The following is a 24,884-nucleotide window of genomic DNA, read 5'->3' as shown; positions in this document are numbered from 1 at the left end:
CGCTAATCGAACAATTAACAAATACTAAATAAACAAGCAATAAATAATTAACTAATTGATAATAGATAAACAAATTTTAAAAAAAATTAAAGGGGGCAGTCGCAGTGGGTGCGGACTGCCCAACAACGCGCAAAAAAAAAAAAGTGCAATCCACCACAGATCCCTCCCACCATACCTAAGGTAATAATATATTTAGCAATGTAATAAAAAATTCGTAGTAAAATACCTGGAATGAAGGTGTTTTTGAGTTTTCAAAATGAGCTCCGCGCCGCTCTATTCCAAAATCTAACCTTAAAAACTTGTTCCTACACTTCAATATACCAAGAATATTGAGTTTTGGATTGAAAAATAATAAGAAAATAGCGTTTTGGGGTTGGGGACCACCTGAAATCGTCGTTAATGGCGGGTGGGGGTGTCACTGTCGGGTCTGTGGTGGGGAAGGAGGGGCGGCTTTTTGTTGTCCTCCTTCACGCACTAAATTCGTGCGTGAAAGGCCCAAGTTGCATTTGTGCAGTTTGGTCCTTTCACGCACTAATTTAGTGCGTGAAACCTAGTAATGTTTTTTTTTTTGCGCTAGTTTGGTTCATTTTTTTTTTTTCGCTACAAAAGTGGCCGATTCCTGTTTCGTCATTATAATATTCCCTTTATTTCCGTTTTTTCGCCTTCGAGCCTGTTTGGATGGGCTTATGCCTATAAGCTATTTGCAGCTTATAAGCTAAAAAAAAAAGTTGAGGTAGTCTAACTTATTTATTTGGCTTATAAGCTGCTTTAGATAAGCTAAGTCAAATGGATCCAATTATTTTCTTAAGCTTATTTTAAGCACAAAATGACTTTAAGCTGGACAGCCAAACACTCAAAAAGGCTCAACCAGCTTATAAGCGATTTATAAGCCAAACGGGCTCTTCCTTTCATCTGCTTTATTTTTGCGTCTAATATAAGTCTCACTGTCTTCGAAGCTCCACACAACACACACGTCCTTCACTCATTCATCTTCCCAAATCTTCAGATGTAACATCTCCCTCTTTCTAACTTTCTCTGTCTGTACATGTATCCAATGTAGATGTAAAAGCGTGTGGATCTCTGTGTTATTTGTGTTTTCTTGTAATTCTGTGTGCTGTTGATTGGTTTTCCAGTGAAAGAAATGGTGATGTTCAATGTTACTCGCGTAGAAACGACTCCGTTTGAAGGCCAGAAGCCTGGTACTTCCGGACTCCGTAAGAAGGTAAATCTTAAAATTAATCAAACAGATCCTTCCTAGTAACTGTTCTTATCAATTTTGCTACATTTTCTATTTGATTTCTGTACAAGCACCGGTTTTATCTCCTTCCCCTTTCACCCAATCAGTGAAAATTCCACCTGCTTTTATTTGTATTTTGATCTCGACATCGATCCGCTTTCCAATTGGATTTGCTTGCAATTTTTATGTTTTCCTCCTTAAAGTAGGCATTAATGTATACAAATTGTAATAATCAGCAGATACAGATCCAAGAGCGAATGGGATCTTGTAATAATGGAATGAAAATATCAAATGATGGGATGAGTGCCGCTGTGGAAGTTAATGTGCTTCTGCTAAAGAAATTGGCATGCATCATCTTGTCTTCAATTTTTAGAGATTACTGGTATCATGTTGACATGTCCTCATGCATGCTTCTTCCGACATAAAGTAAGCTATTTAAATAAGATCTAGTAAGGAATTCTTACTTTACTATGGTTAAGGACAAAGAGCACTTGATTAGTTTATGATGGCTTTCTCAGTCCTCAATCAGTATATAGTTTTTGGGAAGGTCTAGAATCTAAACTTGCAAACGTACATTAGATATCAGATTCAGTTGTGTGTGACCAAAAATATTGCAAATTTTATATAGTACTTTATGTGGTAATTTTCTAACATAAAATCCATTTTTTGATTTTTTTTTTAATGAAGATCGATATATCTCTGTGAATTGGTCAAATTCATTTTTTCTAAGCTAGAAACACCGATCAAACTGGGATGGAGGGAGTGGAGTGTTCATGAACCACCAAAAAGAGTGCTAATTATGTCAACGAAACATAGTTCCCTACATATCTTCGTTTAGTTTGAGTTATACTAAGAGGGAGTGGGTGGTTTAAAAAGGAAAACACAAACAGGCACACAAATCCGGACCTGCAAAAAGTTGCATTGACGTTCTTAAACTTTATCGCTTTTAGCCAATTGGCTTGTTACTGATTTGTTTTCCTTCACATTCTTGTAAGGATGGAGCCTCAAACATTCATGTGGTTCTTCCGGAGACAGCTGGAACAATAGATTAATTTTTGCGTTATGTTCATCTTCTTCGCAACTCTTTCTGCATTTTGTTTGAATATTTGCAAGGTTGGTAGTTTAAATTGTAGTTAAGGTGACTCACGATTCATGAATAAACCTGAACTTCTGGAAATAGTAGTTCTGCATGATCTTTAGCTTATATGGAGTGTCTTGGCTCGGTGTGCACTGCTATCTTAAGGGTTTTGGATTTTTTGTCTAACATAAAGTTGGATGGACTCTTTCAGGTGAAGGTGTTCGTACAACCTCATTACTTGCAAAATTTTGTTCAGGCAACTTTTAATGCCCTTGGAGCTGAAAGAGTTAAAGGTAAGGAATTTTGTGTTTTCCTTTTCTGGATGAATTCTTTACATTTCTTGCATGTAATGGAAGCCGAGGCGAATCTAGGATTTGGAGGTTCTGAGCATTCATTTGAACGTAAAGCTGTTTCTATTTACATGGTCCAAATAAAGTAAACATTGGCCGGTTTGATCAATTTATGCTTCGGTTCGGATTTGTATAGACAAATTGATCAAATGAAAAAATGTATTTCTCAAAAGCTAGTAAGAAATAAATGCTCCCAGGCACACTCCCCAAGAACCCTCTCTCTCCTCCTTCCTAGGAGAGAGAACCACCTCTTTCCGGTGGGCTCCTACTGGAAATCTGGAATTTGCCTCTCTTCTTTCCTTCCTTCTTAAGTTACCACCTTCTGTGATAGCTTTTCTTCCCTACCTTTTTCCATCATTTGTTTTGTCTTCTCAAGAATGGGGGAGAATATGATATATTTCAACGTCGGGTTCAAGTCTTTCGACATCACCAGATGGACATCGGACACTGCAGTTTGGTTTGAATGGGTTGAGAGGAGTCGTAAAATGATGCGAAGATCATCCATGAGCAACAAGATCATGGAGTGGATATGTTTTACGCTGAAAGAAGCCTCAACAGACCAGAAAAAGGTGGTGATAAGGAGATGGAAAACCACAGAAAGTGATGCAGAGCATTTCTATACCAGGAAACATAATGAACATGGGAGATATATGAGCATTCTATCCTTAAATAACGGGGGGAGATCAGTACTCATCATTCCAGAACCAGCCTTAAATGCTGGTTGGTGCGACATTGCATTTAAGATAAAGAATTTCATTAAATGTCCCTAAAGGCTGGAACTGGCAGGTCCTCCAAGAGTAACTGAAGCTAACTACCCATATGCAAAGGCTGTACGAGATAGTAAATGGCAATCAAAGAACCTTCGAGAAGCAGAGGTGAAAAGCAAGAAAGGCAACATTGAAGTCAAAACACAATCTGGCACTCAAGAGGACGGGCTACTGAAAAGATGTCTCGTTGGGAATTTGGAAGTGGAAGCCAAGGAAAAACCTACCTTGTCCGAGATAGGGAGATGGTCGACAACGATCTGGAAGAAAGCTATTGGGGTAAACATATATGAGATGTATGGAGACTTGTTCCTTTTCGAATTTCCCAACAGATATATGGCCGAACAAATCCTCCAAGGACAATGGAAGTGGAAGAAATACAGATTCAGTCTCGAGTGGTCCCAATGGTGGGATGTGTTTCAAATTCCATTGATGTCAAGGAAACTTGGATCAAAGCAGTTGGAATCCCTCTGCACTTGTGGTCGAACAAAGTTTTCCAAGAAATTGGTCAACTCTGTGGAGGATGGGTGGCCACTGAAGAGGAGACAGAGCTTAAAAATCATATGAAGTGGGCCAGAATCTTGGTTTCGAATGACGGGAGAAGTTTGCCAAGAGAAGTAGCGATTTCTCGGGATGGTATCACTTATTATTTCCCTATATGGGCTGAGAGCAAAGTCAGATTTGAATCTACGCCGGAATCTGAGAAGGATGATGCCGGAGAAGAAGGGATAGAGGAAAACTCAATCTTCCTTTTGTCCAGGGGGTAATGAAGAGTGGTCTCTGCAGAACAGTACGACAATCCCGTCAAATTAGGGATTTGAATTTGAGAGATCACGTGGGTGGGATTTTAACCGCTGTTGAGAAGGAGTCAGAAGTCATATGTGACTTGCACATGCGTGACTTAAATGAATTATTATCTATTTTGGGCTGAATTAAGGAGCCCAAGAATGGGACTTCAGTTATAAGGAAAGGTGGGCCTGATTATGCAGCCCAAGTCATTTTTAATGACTGAACTTGCAATAACCCAATAACGCAATTTAGAAAATGTGTAGTTGAAGATCTCGAGCAACGTCTTCTCCAGAACACAACGCAGATGACCTTGCAAGCCATAGAACAACCAAATCTGAACGAGATGGGAGTGGCGAATATAAATGGGGATGTGGCAGGAGAAGTGCAGCAGATAAACGAGGCAGTAGGTCAGGGAATTCCCTCATTCCTCTTGGGAGGATTTGGACGAGCTAGTGGGAGGCATACCGCCTACTGAGAAACTTTTCGTGGGAGGGGATTTCAATGGGCACATCGGGTCTATTTCGGGAGGTTATGATGATGTGCATGGAGGCTTTGGCTTCGGGGACAGAAATGGAGGAGGAGTTTCACTTTTGGATTTCGCAAGAGCTTTTGGGTTGGTGATAGCCAATTCGAGTTTTCCAAAGAAGGAAGAGCACTTGGTAACCTTCCGTAGTTCGGCGGCTAAGACTCAGATAGATTTTTTACTTCTTAGAAAGGATGATAAAGGTTTGTGTAAAGATTGTAAGGTCATTTCGAGGGACAACCTTACAACCCGACATAAGCTCTTGGTGATGGATTTAGGGATTAAGATGACGAGGAAGAAGAGGGTCGGGGATGATCGACCTAGGATCAGATGGGGGAGTTTGACCACGGCTAGTGCCCTGGAGATGGAAGAGAAATTGAAGGATATGGGGGCCTGGGATAGTAGTGGGGATGCGACCAGTATGTGGGATAGGACGGCTAGTTGTATTAGGGTTGTAGCAAGGGAAGTGTTGGGAGTCTCGACAGGTAGTCGTGGTCGGCATCGAGGGGACTGGTGGTGGAATGGAGAAGTGCAAGGGAAGGTGGAAGCAAAGAAGATGGCGTATGCGAAGCTGATAGAAAGCAAGGATGAGGTGGAGATGTGGACGAATAGGGAACTTTATAAGATAGCGAGGAAGGAGGCGAAGTCGGCGGTTTCGACGGCAAAAACGGCAGCTTTTGAACGCCTCTATGCTGAACTAGAAGAGAAAAGCGGGGATAGGAAATTGTTCAGGCTAGCTAGGGTGCGGGAGAGAAGGGCGCGCGATGTGGATCAAGTGAAGTGCATTAAAGATGAGCATGGAAAAGTATTGGTAGAGGAGACTCTCATTAAACAGAGATGGCAGTCATATTTTCACAAACTCTTGAATGAAGAAGGGGAGAGAGACATCGTGTTGGGAGATTTGGAGCATACAGGGAGGCGTCACGATTTTGGGTATTGCAGGAGTATTAAGGTTGAGGAGGTTAAGGGTGCTGTCCGTAGGATGCGCAGGGGAAGAGCGACCGGACCTGACGAGATCCCTGGGGAATTTTGGAAGAGCGCGAGCTCGGCAGGTTTGGAGTGGCTGACTAGGTTGTTTAATGTCATCTTTAAGACGGCAACGATGCCCGAAGAATGGAGGTCGAGCGTAATGATCCCTCTATACAAAAACAAGGGGGATGTCCAGAGTTGCGAAAACTATAGAGGTATCAAGCTACTAAGCCATACTATGAAAGTGTGGGAAAGAGTGGTGGAGATGAGAGTGAGGAGAGGCGTGTCTATTTCAGAGAACCAGTTCGGATTTATGCCGGGACGCTCAACTACAGAAGCCATTCATCTTGTGAGGAGACTGGTGGAGCAGTATAGGGAGAGGAAGAGGGACTTGCATACGGTATTCATCGACCTAGAAAAGGCTTACGATAAAGTTCCAAGAGAAATCCTATGGAGATGTTTGGAGGCTAAAGGTGTACCTGTAGCATACATTAGGGTGATCAAGGACATGTATGAGGAAGCCAAAACTAGAGTAAGGACAGTAGGAGGGGACTCAGAGCACTTTCCAGTTGTGATGGGGTTGCATCAAGGATCAGCTCTTAGTCCGTTTTTATTTACCTTGGTGATGGATAGATTGACGCGACAAATTCAAGGTGAGGTGCCATGGTGTATGCTTTTCGCGGACGACATAGTCCTGATCGATGAGACTCGTAGCGGAGTTAACGCTAAGCTGGAGGATTGGAGACATACCTTAGAGTCTAAAGGATTTAAGCTGAGTAGGACCAAGACAGAGTACTTAGAGTGTAAGTTCAGTGAGACACCCCAGGAGGTTGGCGTGGAAGTTAGGCTTGGTGCTCAGGCCATCCAAAAGAAAAGTAGTTTCAAGTACCTTGGGTCTATCATGCAAGGCAGCGGGGAGATTGACGATGATGTCACACATCGTATTGGGGTAGGGTGGATGAAATGGAGGCTAGCTTCAGGAGTGCTATGTGACAAGAAGGTGCCACCACAACTGAAGGGCAAGTTCTACAGAGTGGTGGTTAGACCGGCTATGTTGTATGGGGCGGAGTGTTGGCCAGTTAAGATCTCTCACATTCAAAAGATGAAAGTTGCCGAGATGAGAATGTTGAGATGGATGTGTGGGCACACTAGGAGCGACAGGATTAGAAATGAGGCTATTCGGGATAAGGTGGGAGTGGCCTCGGTGGAAGACAAGATGCGGGAAATGCGACTGAGATGGTTTGGGCATGTGAAGAGGAGAGACATAGATGCCCCAGTGTGGAGGTGTGAGAGGTTAGCCATGGATGGTTTCAGAAGAGGTAGGGGTAGGCCAAAGAAATATTGGGGAGAGGTGATTAGACAGGACATGACGCAGTTACAGCTTACCGAGGACATGACCTTAGATAGGAAGGTGTGGAGGACCCACATTAGGGTAGAAGGCTAGTATATAAGTCTCGTTATCTTTCCTTATTAGTAGGCGCATTAGCGCATTATAATTTCTTGTGCTTTGATTTATGTTATTATTTGCTACTTTCTGTACTTTGATTACTCTATTTTATCTGTGCCGCTTTCGTGATTTGCATTTCCATATCGCTTTGAATTCCTTGATTATCCTGTTTTACTGTGTCGCTTGCATTATTTCATTGCAATATCGTTTTAAATCTTTTAACCTTATCTGACCCCCTTTTTATGCTTCTATTGAGCCGAGGGTCTCTCGGAAACAGCCATCCTACCTTGGTAGGAGTAAGGTCTGCGTACATTATACCCTCCCCAGACCCCAAGATGTGGGATTTCACTGGGCTGTTGTTGTTGTTGTATTGAGGATATGAAACTAATTGACTTGCAATTAGAGGATGCAAATTTTACTTGGTTTAAAGGGGACAATCATGATATAGCCTCCAGAATTGATAGGATTTTGATCTCTGAAGAGTGGGATGATAGTTTTAGTAATTTGAAACAAATCCCTCTTCAGAGGCTAACCTCAGATCACATCCCACTAGCTTTACAAGGTGGTTCCTGGAATAGGAGCAAGAACTATTTCAAATTTGAAAATTGGTGGCTTGGAACTGTAGGCTTTGCTGAGAGAGTTAAGGAATGGTGGAATTCTTTCAACTTCACTGGAAGACCTGATTTCATATTGGCTTGCAAACTAAAGGCTCTAAAAGTTAAACTGAAGGAATGGAGTAGAAGTGAGCAAGGCAACTTGGGCTCTCAGAGGAAGAATCTGTTAGGAAAAATGGCAGAATTGGATGCAGTCCTTGAAGATAAAAGGTTGACAGAAGAGGAGACAGTAAGGAAGGCAACAATTTTTATGGAATATGAGGAATTGATCAAAAATGAAGAAACATCATGGAGGCAGAGATCAAGATCCTTGTGGTAAAAGAGGGTGACAGAAACACTAAGTTCTTTCGCAAAATGGAAAATGCAAACAAAAGATACAACAACATAGATCAGTTGCTTATTCAGGGGGAATTAACTCAGGATCCAATCAGGATTGAAGGTGAAATAGTTGACTACTATCAGCAGCTATATACAGAAACAGTTCAATGGAGACCTGATTTCAATTTCATAAACTGTCCAGTGTTAACAGAGGAGGAGAAGGAGTTCTTACAGGGAAACTTTGAGGAAAATGAAGTGCTGAGGAGTCTAAAGTTGTGTGCAGTTGACAAAGCACCTGGTCCAGATGGTTTCACTATGGGTTTTTTCATCAAGTGTTGGGAGGTGTTGAAGCAGGATATCATAAGTGCTTTCCAGAACTTCTATGATCAAGAAATATTTGAAAGAAGCCTCAATGCCACATTCATAGCTCTTATACCAAAGAAAAAAGGTACTAAAGAACGGAGGGACTTCAGGCCTATTAGTTTGATAGGCAGCATTTACAAGATATTTTCAAAAGTGTTAACAGAAAGGTTAAAAGGTGTGATGGCTAAAGTTATAGACTCTCAACAAATGGCATTCATTAAAGGAACGCAAATTATGGATGCTGTCTTAGTAGCTAATGAAGCAATAGATTCCAGATTGAAGCAGAAGAAACCAGGAATTTTGTGCAAGCTTGACATTGAAAAAGCATATGACCATGTTAACTGGGGATATCTCCTGAATTTACTAGAGAGGATGGGTTTTGGATAGAAATGGATCCATTGGATCAAATATTGCATCTCAACAGTGAGTTTCTCAGTTCTTATAAATGGTTCTCCAGCAGGATTTTTCAGTGCACAAAGGGGCCTTAGACAAGGAGACCCTTTGTTACCTTTTTTGTTTTTATTAGCAATGGAGGGCCTAAACAATATGGTAAAAACAACAAATGTGAATGGTTGGCTAAAAGGGTTTGATGTTGCTAGAGCTGGCACAGATAATTTGGAAGTAACTCATCTTCAGTATGCAGATGATACCCTTATTTCTTGTGATGCTGAGGAAGAGCAACTGAAATATCTTAGACTGATCTTGGTCCTGTTTGAAGGGATATCTGGCTTACACATCAATTGGAGGAAAAGTTTTCTGTATCCTATCAATGATGTACCAAATCTGGACCTTCTAAATGCAATCTTAGGCGGTGAAGTTGGTACCTTACCAACCATATACCTTGGAATGCCTCTAGGAGCTAAATCTAAATCCACATAAATATGGAATAATGTGATTGAGAAGTGTGTAAAGAAATTAGCAAGATGGAAGACTCAGTATTTGTCTCTGGGTGGTAGATTGACTCTCATTAACTCAGTTCTTGATGCTCTTCCAACATATATGATGTCCCTGTTTTCTATACCAACAGGGATTATTAAGAGGTTGAATAGCATCAGGAGGAACTTTTTGTGGCAAGGGAACAAAGAAAGGAAAGGATACCACTTGGTCAAGTGGAAATCTCTATTGACAGGAAAGAGATATGGGGGATTGGGTATCAAGAATCTGAATATACAGAGCAAGGCACTCAGAATGAAATGGTTGTGGAGGTATACTAATGAAAATCAACCTTTGTGGGGAAAGGTCATAAGAGCTAAATATGAGGAGGAAGATAATTGGATGACCAAGGAGGTTACTACACCTTATGGAGATCCATCAGAGTCCTGTGGGATGAATTCAAGCAACATACCAGGATCAAAGTGGTTAATGGGGAAAAGACTGACTTTTGGAAGGATGATTGGCATGAGGCAGGCAAACTGGAATTGCTTTTTCCAGACATACACAGTCTAGTCTTACATCGACAAAGGACTGTAGCAGAATTGTGGACACCTCAAGGTTGGAGCTTTACTTTCAGAAGGCAACTTAATGATTGGGAAATCCAAAGAGTGGCTGATTTTTTCAGCACAATTGAGCAGTTCAGTGGAATAGAGACAGGGCAAGATGTTTTATGGTGGCAAGATAATAATAAGGGCTCTTTCAAGGTGAATTTAGCTTACAGCAGGATGAACCACCCCAATCAACAACTAAATAACTGGCCTTGGAAAAACATTTGGAAAACCAAAATCCCACACAAAGTTGCATGCTTTGTGTGGCTTCTGGCTAAGGAAGCAGTCCTGACACAAGACAATTTGATGAGGAGAGGGATACCTCTATGTTCCAGATGTTTCTTTTGTGGTGAAATAGCAGAGACAGTTAACCATCTATTCCTACACTGCAAGGTTACAGGACAACTTTGCACATTATTCTTAAATCTTAAAGGCATATCATGGACTATGCCTGGAAAGATTACAGAAGCACTTCAGAGTTGGGAGGAAGCAGGTTTGCTGGCTAAGAACAAAGGTAGAGGGAGGATTGTCCCTGCTTGCATCTGGTGGACAATTTGGAAAGAGAGGAATTCTAGATGTTTTGAGAATGTGGAGAATAGTATGCAGAAGGTCAAATTGAATTGTTTGTTGATCCTATGTTTTTGGTGCAATTAGATATACTCAAATGACACTGTCTCGATCATTGATGTTTTAGATTCAATATAGAACATGACAGTAGATTTTTGGAGTACTCTTGTAAATATGGTTTCAGTACAACCTATGTACTGTTTGCTCATTATGGAATATAGATACAGTTACCAATTTAAAAAAATAAAATAAAAAAAAATTGACAACTTAACGCAGAACGTACAACTTGGAAGAAGGAAACTACTTATATCTTATAATTAAAATAAAAAAGGAAGAAAAATAAAGTCAGCAAAAATTAAGAATAGAAAAAAGGTCAGCAAAGATCAAGTTAAAAGTTTTACAAAAAGCTTATGAAAAAGTTCACAAGATGGGATCCAAAATCGCGTCCCTTGACAGGGAAATTTGACCTTTCATCACTGGCACCATATTTACAACTATTACTCCGGATGGCATGATTAGTATTTATTATATTTCTTATACATATGTACACAGTTTCAACCGATGCATCCGGTGGCATGGAACCCACATCATTCTACATAGATCCGCCTCTGAATGGAAGAGCTGATAGATATATCCCTTTTTTTTGGGGGGGGGGGGGTGTGGTCAGTTGTTGATTTTGTTGTCTTGTCCCTTCTTCTAATTGCACTTTTGTTGTGCAGGTGCTACGCTTGTGGTTTCTGGTGATGGCCGATACTATTCGAAGGATGCCATCCAAGTACTATTAATCAAGTTTTTCCTATGCAATTCTTTATTTTGGATTGTTTGTTTGCTTTAACTCAATCAATAATATAAAAATTCCCTAATGCGTAAGGGACATTCTGAAACAAAACAGTTTCTTTTTCATGTTTTTATGAAGGCCGATACTTAACTTGCTTAATGGTTATGTCTTAATTGAAGGGTATAATTAAGAATATAACCGCTTTTTTTTTTCATCGCAGATCATTGCAAAAATGGCAGCAGCAAACGGAGTAAGACGTGTTTGGATTGGTCAAAATGGACTTTTGTCCACTCCTGCTGTATCAGCTGTTGTGCGTGAGAGAGTTGGGGCTGATGTAAGTACTTTGGCTCTAGAGCTACATCAAATTTCTTTTTCCCTTTCCTTTTGTTTTTCTTGATTCAAGTATCTGTTAACATAATACGTTATACTCGATACAGGGTTCCAAAGCTACCGGGGCATTTATATTGACAGCAAGTCACAACCCAGGTGGCCCGCATGAGGTATTACCGGCAATATTTTCTTAATCAGTTTCTTACTTTTGATGCTTTCTTGCTGTATCTCTCCAACATTATGTGATAACCAATTGTTGAATTGTAATGTTTTAAATTTCTATTCTAGGGTTAATTGATGTTATGGTCCTTTTATGAGCTCTTGTTTCATTCACAGTTAAAAAGTAGGATTTTCTTTTCAATTTACGGCTTGTGCCTTTCTAAATTGTACTCTTGAGAGACCTGAAAATCATGCTACATACTCAGAGCCATTCCTTTAGCTTTTAGGTTCGTAAAATTGGTATGCTTCTATTTTTTTGATAAAGAACTGGTTTTGTTTATTGCTTGTTTGGATTAAATATATATCTGCATTTTAATGATGAAAAACAAAACTTACACGTTCTGTTTTGTATTCTCTAGGGAGTTAGCGCTTATTTTTTAAATTTTTTGTGTTGGGGGGGGAGGACAGATGATGAGATATTCCTTTGTTGCGGCTGATTAAGAACCTATAAGTATATACACACATCTATGTACATGCCCTTTAAACGTGTTTTATTATTTGGAGGACAAAAGTTACGGTGGGAGAATACTATATTGTTGATGAAATGATTGTAGGTCTCCTTTTAGATTATATAGAATACCTATTAGAGAGTTTGGAATGCCTTTGAATTAACTATTAGCCTTGAAAGGTGCTTTTTTTGGAGGACAACGCATGCGGTGGGAAAATGGGTAATATCCTATCAGATTTTTCAGAATTCTTATTAGTGTTTAGACTACCTTGTTCGGAATACCTGTTAGAGTTTTTAGAATACCTAGGTGATAAATTTTGTCAGCTCTTCCTGAAGTGTACAGTTTCTCATATGTATTCACCTGTAGGATTTTGGAATTAAGTACAACATGGAAAATGGTGGACCTGCTCCCGAAGGTATAACAAACAAGATCTATGAGAACACCACGACAATAAAGGAGTACTTGATTGCTGAGGACCTGCCTGATGTAAGATGTACTGCTTCCCTAGTACATTTTTGATTTTCCTGAAGTTCTTAATTTGATTGATGAAGTAACTTTTTGATATCTCCCAACTTAAACGTAGGTGGACATATCTACAACAGGTGTCTCGAGCTTTGATGGTCCAGAGGGGAAATTTGACGTAGATGTTTTTGATTCAACTAGTGATTATCTGAAATTGATGAAGTATGAATGTTTCTCTTATGTGGAAAAATAAATGTCTTTCTTCTTTAGTTGGTTATATATGTCAAGTAATGCTTATACATGTAAATATGTCCTTCGATATGGAAAGGTCAATCAACAATTTGTTGCAAAGGCACTATTCAGCTATTGCTGAACTTTGAGTATCATTCCCTTCCAATTTGTAAGGGATCTGTGATGAGTCTAGGGCTTGTTTTTGACTGAACACTTATAAGGGATATTGCTTCATGCATTTGTCTTTGGACCTTGTTCTACAGCTAATTTTCATCTTTATTAACTTTCATATTGTTATTCTATTTTTTTGATTGTTACTTTAATTTGGTTATTCTTTTCGAAATTTGACATTGCATATCTGTTTCCAGGTCAATCTTTGACTTCTCATCTATCCAGAAGTTGCTTTCCTCTCCAAAATTTAGTTTCTGGTATGCACGTTGGAGACCTTTTTGATGTACATTCCTCAGTCAATTCATTTTCCTGCTAGGAGTATCAGCTATGTACTCACATCTTTTCCCCCTGTAGCTATGATGCACTTCACGGTGTTGCTGGTGTACATGCAAAGCGTATATTTGTGGAGGAGCTTGGTGCAAATGAAAGCTTTCTAGTAAATTGTGTTCCTAAGGTCTTCTCTTTTTCCTTTGCATTAAACCAATCGACTTTCTGTTCTTTCAAATCTATATTTTAGGACTCCTTTTTTCTTTCTATGACATGTATAAGTAATTTAATAGGAGGACTTTGGTGGAGGGCATCCCGATCCCAATCTGACATATGCAAAGGAGTTAGTTGCACGTATGGGATTGTCTAAAACGCATTCTGAACCCAATCCACCAGAATTTGGGGCAGCTGCTGATGGAGATGGGGACCGTAACATGGTCCTAGGGAAAAGGTAACATCTTGTTGATATTCTTTTTTGAACTACAACTTGTCACTTTCCTGAAATTGCATCTTGAATTTTGTTTTTTCTGTTTTTTCTTTTGTTAGATTCTTTGTGACTCCTTCTGATTCTGTCGCTATAATTGCTGCCAACGCTGTACAAGCTATTCCTTATTTTTCTGGAGGTTTGAAAGGTGTTGCCAGGTCTGTATAGCTTTGAGCTTAGCTGTACATGATTGTTATGCTGTTAATATTTCTGTTCAAGAGCTATTTATCTTGTGATGGACTCTGTGAGTTTAATGTGATGCAATACTAACCTTTCTACAGGAGTATGCCCACATCTGCTGCTCTTGATGTAGTTGCTAAACATCTGAACTTGAAATTTTTTGAGGTACTATATTATTCCATTGACTTCTATATGTTATTTATTTCATCTTTTGTTGGTGGAGGGTTGATGGCGTGCTGGATTTTAAGTTTTCCATATCTGCCTTTGTTAAGGTACCCACTGGTTGGAAATTTTTTGGCAACTTGATGGATGCTGGAATGTGTTCAATTTGTGGAGAAGAAAGTTTTGGAACTGGTTGGCTTTCTGGACTTAATTCTTGTTTCTAATTTGATACAAGTAGGTTGGCCAATGTAATTGGACACATGAATGCGTTAAATCTTGTTAATTATGTCTTCACAGGCTCAGACCATATTCGAGAGAAAGATGGAATATGGGCTGTTTTGGCTTGGTTATCTATCCTTGCCTATAAGAATAAGGACAACCTCGGGGGAGGTAACCTTGTGTCTGTTGAAGATATTGTTCGCCAACACTGGGCAACCTATGGACGCCACTATTACACTCGATATGACTACGAGGTTTTTGCTTGACAGTTCCTATTTAATGTAAAATGAGCTTTTCTGTGTTGGCTTAACTTAAATCATGCCAATCAATTTCATTTGTTTCTTCCAGAACGTTGATGCTGGTGGTGCTAAGGAGCTTATGGCTCATTTGGTGAAGCTGCAATCTTCCATCGAAGAAGTTAACAAGTAAGCTATCCTTTAGTTTCAAGTTTCCCTCTGGAATACCCAGTTTTTCTAAAGCATGACTTAGGCAAGTTTTCTCTCATTATATATTTCTATTCTTTATCTTTACATTTTGATGATGTCCATCCTTCTTATGGGAAATTCCAGAAGAAACTAGCTTAAACCGGGGGTAGTAGGTCTTTCCTTAAACTGTTAATATAACACAATGAGATTTTAGACTGATCCTGTGCACCCAATGACACTTGGAGCGGTTATAGGTAGCATCATCTAAGAGCTGTACCTGTACCACAATGTATTTGTGGGTGGTGTTGTTGTTTTTTTTTTTTTTTTTTTTTAAATAAATCTTTTTGTTGATTCATCTAGTGCTTCTCCTTTATTTAATAGAGACCTTGATGTGTCATTTGGGAGACGTTTTTTCGCCCCTTACCAGCATATATCTATCTATGACTCCTTCCCTCAAACTGAAAGTCGTTCATAGTAGGAGTTTCAGGAGAATTTTCTATACCAAATTGTAATCTTCTGCGTGTCTTCCACTTTTCATCAAGTGTTCTAACTGTCAGGATGATCTTAGAGCCACAGCCTTCTATTTCTAGCTTAGTTTGACAGTTGTAGCACCTTTAACCCGAAGGTGGTAGAATATAGCAAAAAGACCAGTAACGAATTTGTGTATTTTTTTTCCATTTAAAAAATAAATAAATCTAGTGCTATTATTTACTTGAGAACTACTGTGTCATTTGGGAGATGAGGTTTTGCCCCATAACCCCATCGATCTATGACTCCTTCCTACAAACTGAAGTCCTTCTGTAGTAGGAAATAAAGGAAAATTTCCTATACCAAATAGTGATTTTTTATAACCAAGAAATGCCAGAGGGCCAGTGGCGCATAGTTCAAAACTCGGTGGATAATTGGCTTGCCCCTCTACCCTTTATACGGAATCATAATCTTCTGCATGCCTTCCCTAATTTCATCAAGTGTTCTAACTGACAGGATGACTTTAGAGCCTAGGCCTTTTATAGATTAGTTTGACAACTGCAGCACCTTTTACTTTTGAAAACTTGGTTCATGGTTGTGGCCATCGAGTCAAATCTTTGACCGTCTTTAGTACATTTGTATTATAGTTTTGTCATCATAAACATAATCTTCTACTCATGTCAAATAATGGGATTTCATGAAAAGGGGTTGTTTTTACTCCATGATATACATACCATGAAAAGGAGAAATCAGAAATCTATTACATGTGGGCACCGGTTGCATTGTTTGGTCTTTCATTTAAGCCCCGCATCTCCCTTCTCCCCTATAATGAAGAATCGTTTAGATCTTGGTCTTTTTTCTAAGGGGTGATTTTGCGAATAAACCAATGGAAACCTTTGTCCAGATGACTCACAATCTCCTGCGCCAAATAAATGAAATGTGATGAGTCAAATCGATAAGCTTTCGATTGATTTTGGGTGCTGCCAAACCAAATTCGACCAGCCAAGGGGCCATCTTTTCCTGTGTGGTAGATTCACCCTATTCAAATTTAGCTGCATCAATGGACCGGGAATGGTTTAATCTCTAATTGAGTTTCCATGTCTATTAAGTTTTGCTATGGTTGTTCTTCCACTATAGTGGTCTCTGCTTAATGGTGCCTTAAGGTGTCTGGTTTCTTTGCTTGCTTTATTGGGATCCTTTTTAGATATCGGCAGCTTGCCAGCTTGGCACGCTTTTGGTAGTTTTCCATTTTCATCTATATAGCCCCATTGCTGGTAGCCTGGTATGTAAGAGCTAGGCGTTCTCCATAGTTAATATCTTAAATGATAGTTGCTTGATCATTTCTATTTTGCCGAGTTCACAAATTTATGCCAGATCTTCATGCTAGATACATGCAAAGTTCTAATCTTTTTCCAACTCATACAGCATTATCACCTTACTCTTATGCTACTTATCAAAAGGAGAAATGATGTTACTGCGATAGATGTTCTTTTAGTTAGAAGCTTAATCTTTTGTAATCTGAAACCCAAATCTAGAGAGCATATATTCTAATTCAAGATTGTGATAGTTTCAAGCGTTACCGAAGAACAAGAAATGTGACACTAAAAAAATATACCTCCTTTTATAATTAGAAGAATGTGAGAGCCCAACTTTTATTTGTTAGATTTTCCTCATTAGAGACCAATCTTTTTGAAGTTGAAAACATTGGCATGCCTTTTTTTTTTCCCTTCTAATGTCTACCATATTAAAAGGAAGATTACTTTCCAATGTCAGTAGAATTCTTTTTCCTTGGATTTTCTCTCTTGGACCTTTATGGCGAATTTTAAAGGTGGCAACAGTTATTATAAGATGTCCTGTTGTCATGTAGGTACTTATTATAGAACATAAAGATTCAATGCCATTGATGTGTCTTTTCAATGTGTAATACTTGACCTTGAGATAAATTCCTATACAGGATTCTAAAGGGAATCCGTTCAGATGTTTCGAATGTCGTGCATGCTGATGAATTTGAGTACAAGGACCCAGTTGATGGTTCGGTCTCAAAGCATCAGGGTATAAGATATCTATTTCAAGATGGATCACGATTGGTAAGGAAGCTCCTGCTCTAGCATTACTCAAAATATGGGAATTTTGCATAGGAATGAAAAATATAGAGTTAATTGGGGATTCAAATTATGTTCTGGGCTGATTTCCTTTTTATTAAAAGAATTAACTAGCATATAAAGAATTAACTAGCATATAAAGTGGAGTGAAGGAAAAGCTTTTATGGCAACTGTTGTTGGGTGCATATGATAATGACTTTTTGAGTGTAACTTTTGGTACGGTGCTAGGTGTTCCGTCTCTCTGGAACTGGTTCGGAGGGTGCTACTATCCGTCTCTATATTGAGCAGTACGAGAAGGATTCATCCAAGATTGGAAGAGATTCTCAGAAAGCACTTGCTCCCCTGGTAAGTAACGTTGGAGTGTTTTTTGTCCACGCCTCTTATTTTTCTCTGTTTCTGCTAAACGAGATTTATCTTGTTACAGGTGGAGGTTGCTCTTAAGCTATCGAAAATGCAGGAATACACTGGCCGTTCTGCCCCAACTGTTATTACATAAACTTTTTGTGTATGGTTACTTGCTTTTGTACCTTAAGAACTAAATAATTGAATAATCATACTGGCCTTACTGGATAGACACCAGTAAGGACAACTTCTCTTTCTTCCCAAACCTCATCTCAGTACTAGGATGGTAACTATTGTGTTAAGCAAACTCCACCAAAGTCGATCAGTCTGAGGGTGAAAAGTTGTACTAAGCTCCACTCTAGTGCCAACTCCTTCTGCATAGACCGCCAGAAATGAGATGTAAACTGAGTACCTTGATCCGAAATGTTAGAAATGGGTTGTCACGATCCAAAACCCACCCTAGGCGCAACAGACATTCGATGCTATGAACAACACTGGAAGCACATTATAAAATTAGTAAACATCTATTTTCTTTCAGTAGTTTTTTAATATTTATTTAAAACAATCATTTACGGCTAACTGAAAGCATACTCACACTCATAAAAATCAGAGAAAGTCTAATATGAATAATCAATTATGAAATGTGGCAACCGCCTCCATAAGTTGAACTAGACTTCAACAACAATTAACCACAATATGTCAACTATCTATAGAGTTTCTAAGATAAATAAATGAATGAACTAACTTGGGATGCAACCCAGAAACTAAATGAAATAAATTTAAATAAACATGTGAGCTAACCAATAAGTTTGGAAAGCAGCAAGTTTTCTTATTCTGTATGTGTATCACGAACCTGCTCTTTTTCGTTACTTAACATACCATAAAAAACAACAATAGTATGATTGAGTACTAGGTCTTAGTGAGTGTCTAAGGGGCAATAGTTAATAGCAAAATATATAAGTCGTAAGTGTAATTGAAAACAATACTAAGAAACGGTTCAAAACAAAAACATCTCATGAATATCCAGTATAAGTCAATGATGAAGAAATAATCACTTTGAATCCTTAAGTCGTTCTCGTTAACTTAAGTTCTTTCAAAAACAGTTTGAAATCCAAAGATAGAGTAAGCCAGTAAACTTAGCGAAAGTCATCTCGGAAGAAATTAATAACAAAGAACAGAACAAGCTTAGCTCATTTACCCTTCACTATATTAAGTGTTCACTTACGAATCCAGAATCATCAACAAGCCAACTTATGGGCAACCAAATAATCAACACATGCCAACTCACGGGCGAACAATCAATTTATCAATCGGGGTTACCATCCTTTGCAGCCTAATCGTCCTCTGGACTAGCACAACAATAGATACACCGGGGTTATTTTCCTATAGAGGCTAATCGTCCTCTAGACTTGCACAACAATAGATGCTCCAGGGTTAATTTCCAGAGGTCAATCCTCCTCTGGACTGACACAACAATGCTCAAAAGCGATATGTTAGGATCCATAGCAGCTAATCGTCCTCTGGACTAGCACAACTTGCCCATACAAGCCAAAACACAAACAAACACAAGTCATGGTATATCAACCGAATCATCAATCATGGCTTATAGCTGAATTCACTTCTCAAGTCATCTTCTCTTAATAGAGGCTTTTCAAGTCAAAACCAATTTAGAAACCTTATTCAAATCACTTATTCAATTTCAATTTCAAGAAAGCCCATTCAAAGGAAAAACACGTTTAAAGCTTCAATCCTTAGAAAATAAGTTCAATCATCCCATAATTGGCGCCGTTTGGGAGCAACACTTAGCTAAGTTGATACCCTTTCGCTCTTAACACTATACAACCTCTCGCCTCATTCTTGATCTTATTACAACTATATGTAGGTATCGCACTACCATATTCCACATAACACAGACTTGTTAAATCGTATAAATTTTGAAATTATGTGGGGTAACTGACCTATATAGAATGCCCTTGGCCATTGGCCTCTTTGTCAAATGTTATAACTCTAACGACCCTGATTTTTAAGACTAGATACTTATGACACCATGCCCTTAGGGCGTTGTTCTCTAATCGTTTTTTTTCTTTTTCAATTATAATCTCTCTTGTCATAGCTAAAATGACATTACCTCTCAGACATAGTAACAACGTATATACATGCATGTTACTCTCGCGTGTGTCATTCCTCATGTAGTTTCTTTGAGAAATTTATGACTACCTTCAACATATACTATAATTCTTCCACCAAGGTGATTATTTAAAGTTCTAGCCTAATATTTAGTACCAAACATGAGTAACAACACAAATCCCTTTTGAGCTACATAGAATTATTGCAGCTAAAGTAAAATCAAGGAAACATTAGTCCATGACAAAAGTAGTCTATCCAAATCACATGTCTATCTAATTGCAGCCACAAATCAAAATTTCTTATATCAAAACCTAGAATAACAAATTAAAGCCTAGAGCAAACTCCATCATCTTCTTAAGTCATTCTTCAACAAGCGGTTGTTTTCGATTTTCAAGTCTAAAATATTCTCCCACCAAAGATAGAAAATAGTACAGATCCTTTAACCCAGTAAGATTATAGCCTCAATATACATTAATTCTTAATCCACTACGAGGCACCCTCAAATTTCCGTTCATCCTAATCTCCAGTACTCTAATATATCACATATTAATTATGTCTCAAAGCCACAATCATATAAAAATCCTTTTACTTAAGCTTGTAGAAAGCACTACCATCATAGCACAATCCAGGATTATGCCTATGACTGACCCTGATCTAGTCACACCAATAAATGTACATATATAATCAAAGCTCAAACCTTAAATTCTACACTCACCATAAGGGAACAACCAAAAAGAAGCAAGAATAAAAGTTAGAAGGATGTAGCCTTAAAATATACTTTTTTTTTTTAAATTAGTTTTTGCCCATGGGCATTTTATTGAATATCAAAAACTAGTAATTAGTCCAACAAAAGCCAGGCCCAATCGGACCTAGTCCAAAAGAACCAAAGAAAGTCTTGGCCAAGAATTAAAACTGAAATAAAATAAAGACAGAATAATAAAAAAAAGTCTTGAATAGGAAACTAAGGTTATTTGACCTTTTGTTGTCTCTCTCTCTTCAACCCCGTCAATAATATATTCACAATATCATAACAATAGTCTTTATTTATCCACATTATCTATATTTCTCAATTCACTCCCAATCACCCATATCCATGGTCATAACACACGACTATGTTCATTCATATACATTGCCTATCCCATGTTCTTAACATCATTTATAACATATCCATATCACAACACATCAAGAATCATGACTCAATTCAAGCTATTACTCAAAATGGCACTATTTCCACATTCATGACCATTTTTCTATATCCTTCTACAATCCAAGTGTTTCAACTTTCAAGTACCTTAAACAACATGGAAATACCATAAATCTTACCTTAGATGTTGTAGGAACAATCTTTGGGTGGAAATACTTCACTTGAGCCAAAACCTTAGTTTATCTCCAATGAGATTTCTTGACTTGGATGATCTTTAATGGGTTTCTCACACTTGATTCACTTAGTTTGATGTTGTTGATCACTAATATCTCTTGAATCCTTGTGGGAGAAGTGTAGAGAGATGTTTTAGAGAGAAGGGGTGTGAAAGGAAATGAAATGAAATAAGACTTGGACCCCTTATTAAATACACCAAATTCTGTCCCGACCAGTTCTACGGACCAACATACGGTCCGTATAAATTATACTGACCGTATGTCTGGCCGTAGATTTGGTCTAGAGAGGGGTGAAAATCTGGGCTGATTGTACGGTCCAACATACGGTCCGTATGTTTTATACGGCCAGTATGTTTGGCCGTATAATCCCCAGTTTTCCAAGGTTCGTTTTCGTCGACTCGTTTGATCTCCAATCCTTATGGAACCTTCTTAGCACTTGTTTATCACCTCATTAAAAATCTAAGGGATGTTATAACTCTTCTCCAAAGCATTATTAAATCCTCGTTTACTTGTTACTCGTAATTCCTTTTTGATACCTATCGTATGCCTTGCCTTCTTTTGGCAAACTTTCTTCCCCTACCTCAAACGTCTTTGAAATCTTAACTAGGGTCATCAAATATCATTCCTTACTTATCGAGATACCGTATACTTCATGCTCTTCGTTAGTCTATTCACTGTGCATCAACGGAAAATTTTTCGAGGTGTAACACCGGTGATGAAAAGAACAAAGGTCTCAATTGTACGAAAGAAGCGCACCCGAGACTATGTACCCAAGGGTTCAATCTCTTTCAGTAACGAGGATGCAAAAGACATCATTCAACCGCACAATGATGCATTGGTAATTTCTATCTTTATTTTCAAATCACAAGTTAAACTTATTTTGATTGACCCAGGTAGTTCGGCCAACATCATCCGGTGGAGAGTGGTAGAACAGCTGAGGCTACTCGACCAGATTGTACCGGTAGCCCGAGTACTCAGTGAGTTCGATATAGCAAGCGAAACCACGAAGGGTGAAATTTCTTTGCCGGTCAACATTGACGGCACCATACAGCAGACGATATTCTACGTCATCGAGGGAGATATGAAGTATAATGCTTTGCTCGGCAGACCGTGGATTCATAGCATGAGAGAGATACCATCAACACTACACCAGTTACTGAAGTTCCCGACTCCGGAGGGGATAAAAACTATCCGAGGCGAACAACCCGCAACAAGGGAAATGTTCGCGGTCGAGGAAGCACCCTTTTTTCCAAAAAAGCCGGATCAAAAAGATGATGAATCAATCGAAGGGAAGGACACCAAATAGCAATTAATGAATACGGGTTCGCAGCGGAGCAGAAGGGATCGGACCAGGCTGGTGAAGAGGACGATTTCGGCGTGCCTAGATCGTTTGTATTACCGGATGACTCGAATGCAACCAAATCTACCGTGGAGGAGCTGGAACAAGTCATCTTGTTCGTACATCTACCGGATAGAAAGGTATACCTGGGCACGAGGTTAACCTCGGAGCTCAGGAATGAGTTAATTAAATTTCTTCAAGCTAATGCCGATTGTTTTGCGTGGCCCCATATAGACATGACAGGTGTGCCACCAGAAGTCACGACTCATAAGATCAGCCTCGATAGGAAATTCCCTCCAGTGAAGCAGAAAAGGAGACCAATGGCCGAGCCAAAACATGCCTTCGTAAAAGATGAGGTAACAAAGCTGTTAAAAATAGGCTCTATCCGGGAGATAAAATACCCGGACTGGCTAGCTAATGTAGTGATTGTGACAAAGAAAGGTAATAAATTTAGAATGTGTGTTGCCTATAAGGATCTGAACGAAGCATGCTCGAAGGATTCGTTTTCAATGCCTCACATCGATCGAATGAATGATTCAATGGCCGGGCATAAGATGTTAAGTTTTCTCAATGCTTACTCTGGGTACAATCAGATCCGGGTGCATCCGGAGGACCAAGAGAAAATCTTCTTTATTACCTGATACGGGACTTACTGTTATAATGTCATGCCATTTGGGTTAAAAAATGCCGGAGCAACTTACCAACGCCTAGTTAATGGAATGTTTGAAGAACAGATAGGGAAAACAATGGAAGTTTATATTGATGACATGCTAGTCAAGTCCCTGGAAACAGAGGACCATTTAAAAATTTTGTAGGATACCTTTGATGTACTTCGTAAATACAACATGAAGCTTAACCCAGAGAAATGTGCCTTCGGTGTTCGATCAGGCAAATTTTTGGGCTTCATGGTGTCGAATTGGGGAATTGAAATTAACCCAGACAAGATCAAAGCCACTGAGGATATTGAGGTGGTGAACAACGTCGCCGTGCAGAGGCTCACCGTAAGGATAGCAGCACTGAGACGTTTTATTTCGAGGTCTTCGGATAAAAATCACCGTTTCTTCTCACTACTGAGAAAGAAAAATGACTTCATCTGGACACCGGAATGTCAAAAGGCTTTGCAGGAATTAAAAAGGTACTTATCGAGCCCGCCCTTGCTGCACACACCGAAGGCAGACGAACAATTGTTTTTATACCTTGCTGTGTCCGAGGTAGCGGTAAGCGGTGTTTTGGTCCGAGAAGAAGCAGATACGCAATTCCCAATATATTATGTGAGTAGGAATTTAGGGGATGCGGAGACTCATTATCCACGCCTCGAAAAGTTGGCCTTGGCATTGGTAAGTGTGTCAAGAAAGCTAAAACCTTACTTTTAATGCCATCCGATATGTGTAGTAACTACTTACCTGCTAAAAAATGTCATGCATAAGCCGGAGTTATCAGGTAGACTGACCAAATGGGTCGTAGAGATTAGCGGATATGATATCGAGTATAAGCCTAGAACAGCTATTAAGTCTCAAATCTTAGCCGATTTTGTGGCAGACTTTACCCCCGCCATGATTCCCGAGATTGAGAAAGAGCTTTTGCTAACCTGGGAAAAGGCTTCGGGTATTTGGTCTTTACACACCGACGGGGCTTCGAACCTGAAGGGTTCCAGCTTGGCAATTGTTCTTAAGACCCCCGCCGGTGATACCATTAGGTAATTGATTAGAACTATAAAATTGACTAACAATGAAGCCAACTATGAGGCTATGATTGCAGGTTTGGAATTGGCTCGGAGTCTGGGAGCCGAAATAATCGAAGCAAAATGTAACTCTCTCTTGGTTGTGAACCAGGTGAATGGCGTCTTCGAGGTCAAAGATGAGCGTATGCAAAGATACTTAGAGAAAACTCAGGTGATACTACATCGGTTTAAAGAATGGACCATGCAACATGTGCCCAGAGAGAAAAATAACGAAGCTAATGCATTGGCCAATTTGGGCTCTTCAGTTGAAGCGGAGGAAATCAACCCCGTTACCGTAGTTCAATTAATGAATTCGACGGCAGAAAACGGGCAGGTTGAGATAAACACAATGGGTCTAACTTGGGATTGGCGCAACAGATATATCGACTACTTGCAAGATGAGAAGCTCCCGAGAGACCCAAAAGAATCACGGTCACTACGAACCAAAGCAGCTCGGTTCTGCTTAATAGACGACCAATTGTATTGACGGTCTTTCTTCGGACCTCTGGCCAGGTGTTTGGGTCCCAGAGAA

General features: G+C 39.3%; 1 protein-coding gene across 1 annotated transcript; it reads left to right on the top strand.

The window, feature by feature from the left end:
• Window positions 1–866: 866 nt before the first annotated feature.
• Window positions 867–18,326, top strand: LOC132641236 (phosphoglucomutase, cytoplasmic). Its single transcript, XM_060358150.1, has 19 exons — window positions 867–1,008; window positions 1,134–1,222; window positions 2,527–2,608; window positions 11,220–11,275; window positions 11,499–11,612; window positions 11,716–11,778; window positions 12,643–12,762; window positions 12,860–12,960; window positions 13,338–13,397; window positions 13,495–13,594; window positions 13,701–13,858; window positions 13,954–14,049; window positions 14,173–14,236; window positions 14,344–14,425; window positions 14,531–14,706; window positions 14,801–14,877; window positions 17,300–17,432; window positions 17,676–17,792; window positions 17,872–18,326. The coding sequence occupies exons 2-19, from the start codon at window positions 1,142–1,144 to the stop codon at window positions 17,941–17,943; spliced, it is 1,752 nt and encodes a 583-aa protein (XP_060214133.1). The 5' UTR covers window positions 867–1,008; window positions 1,134–1,141; the 3' UTR covers window positions 17,944–18,326.
• Window positions 18,327–24,884: the final 6,558 nt, after the last annotated feature.

The sequence above is a fragment of the Lycium barbarum genome, chromosome 5, assembly GCF_019175385.1.
Source record: "Lycium barbarum isolate Lr01 chromosome 5, ASM1917538v2, whole genome shotgun sequence".
Classification (NCBI taxonomy): domain Eukaryota; kingdom Viridiplantae; phylum Streptophyta; class Magnoliopsida; order Solanales; family Solanaceae; genus Lycium; species Lycium barbarum.
This window is presented reverse-complemented; position numbering and strand designations above follow the sequence as displayed.

Excerpts from the sequence above, each read along its gene's own strand:
- LOC132641236 (XM_060358150.1), top strand. The coding sequence starts at position 1,142 with ATGGTGATGTTCAATGTTACTCGCGTAGAAACGACTCCGTTTGAAGGC. Across the intron at positions 14,050-14,172 it reads GGTTTGAAAGGTGTTGCCAG|GAGTATGCCCACATCTGCTG; the intron begins GTCTGTATAGCT and ends ACCTTTCTACAG. Across the intron at positions 17,433-17,675 it reads TTCAAGATGGATCACGATTG|GTGTTCCGTCTCTCTGGAAC; the intron begins GTAAGGAAGCTC and ends GTACGGTGCTAG.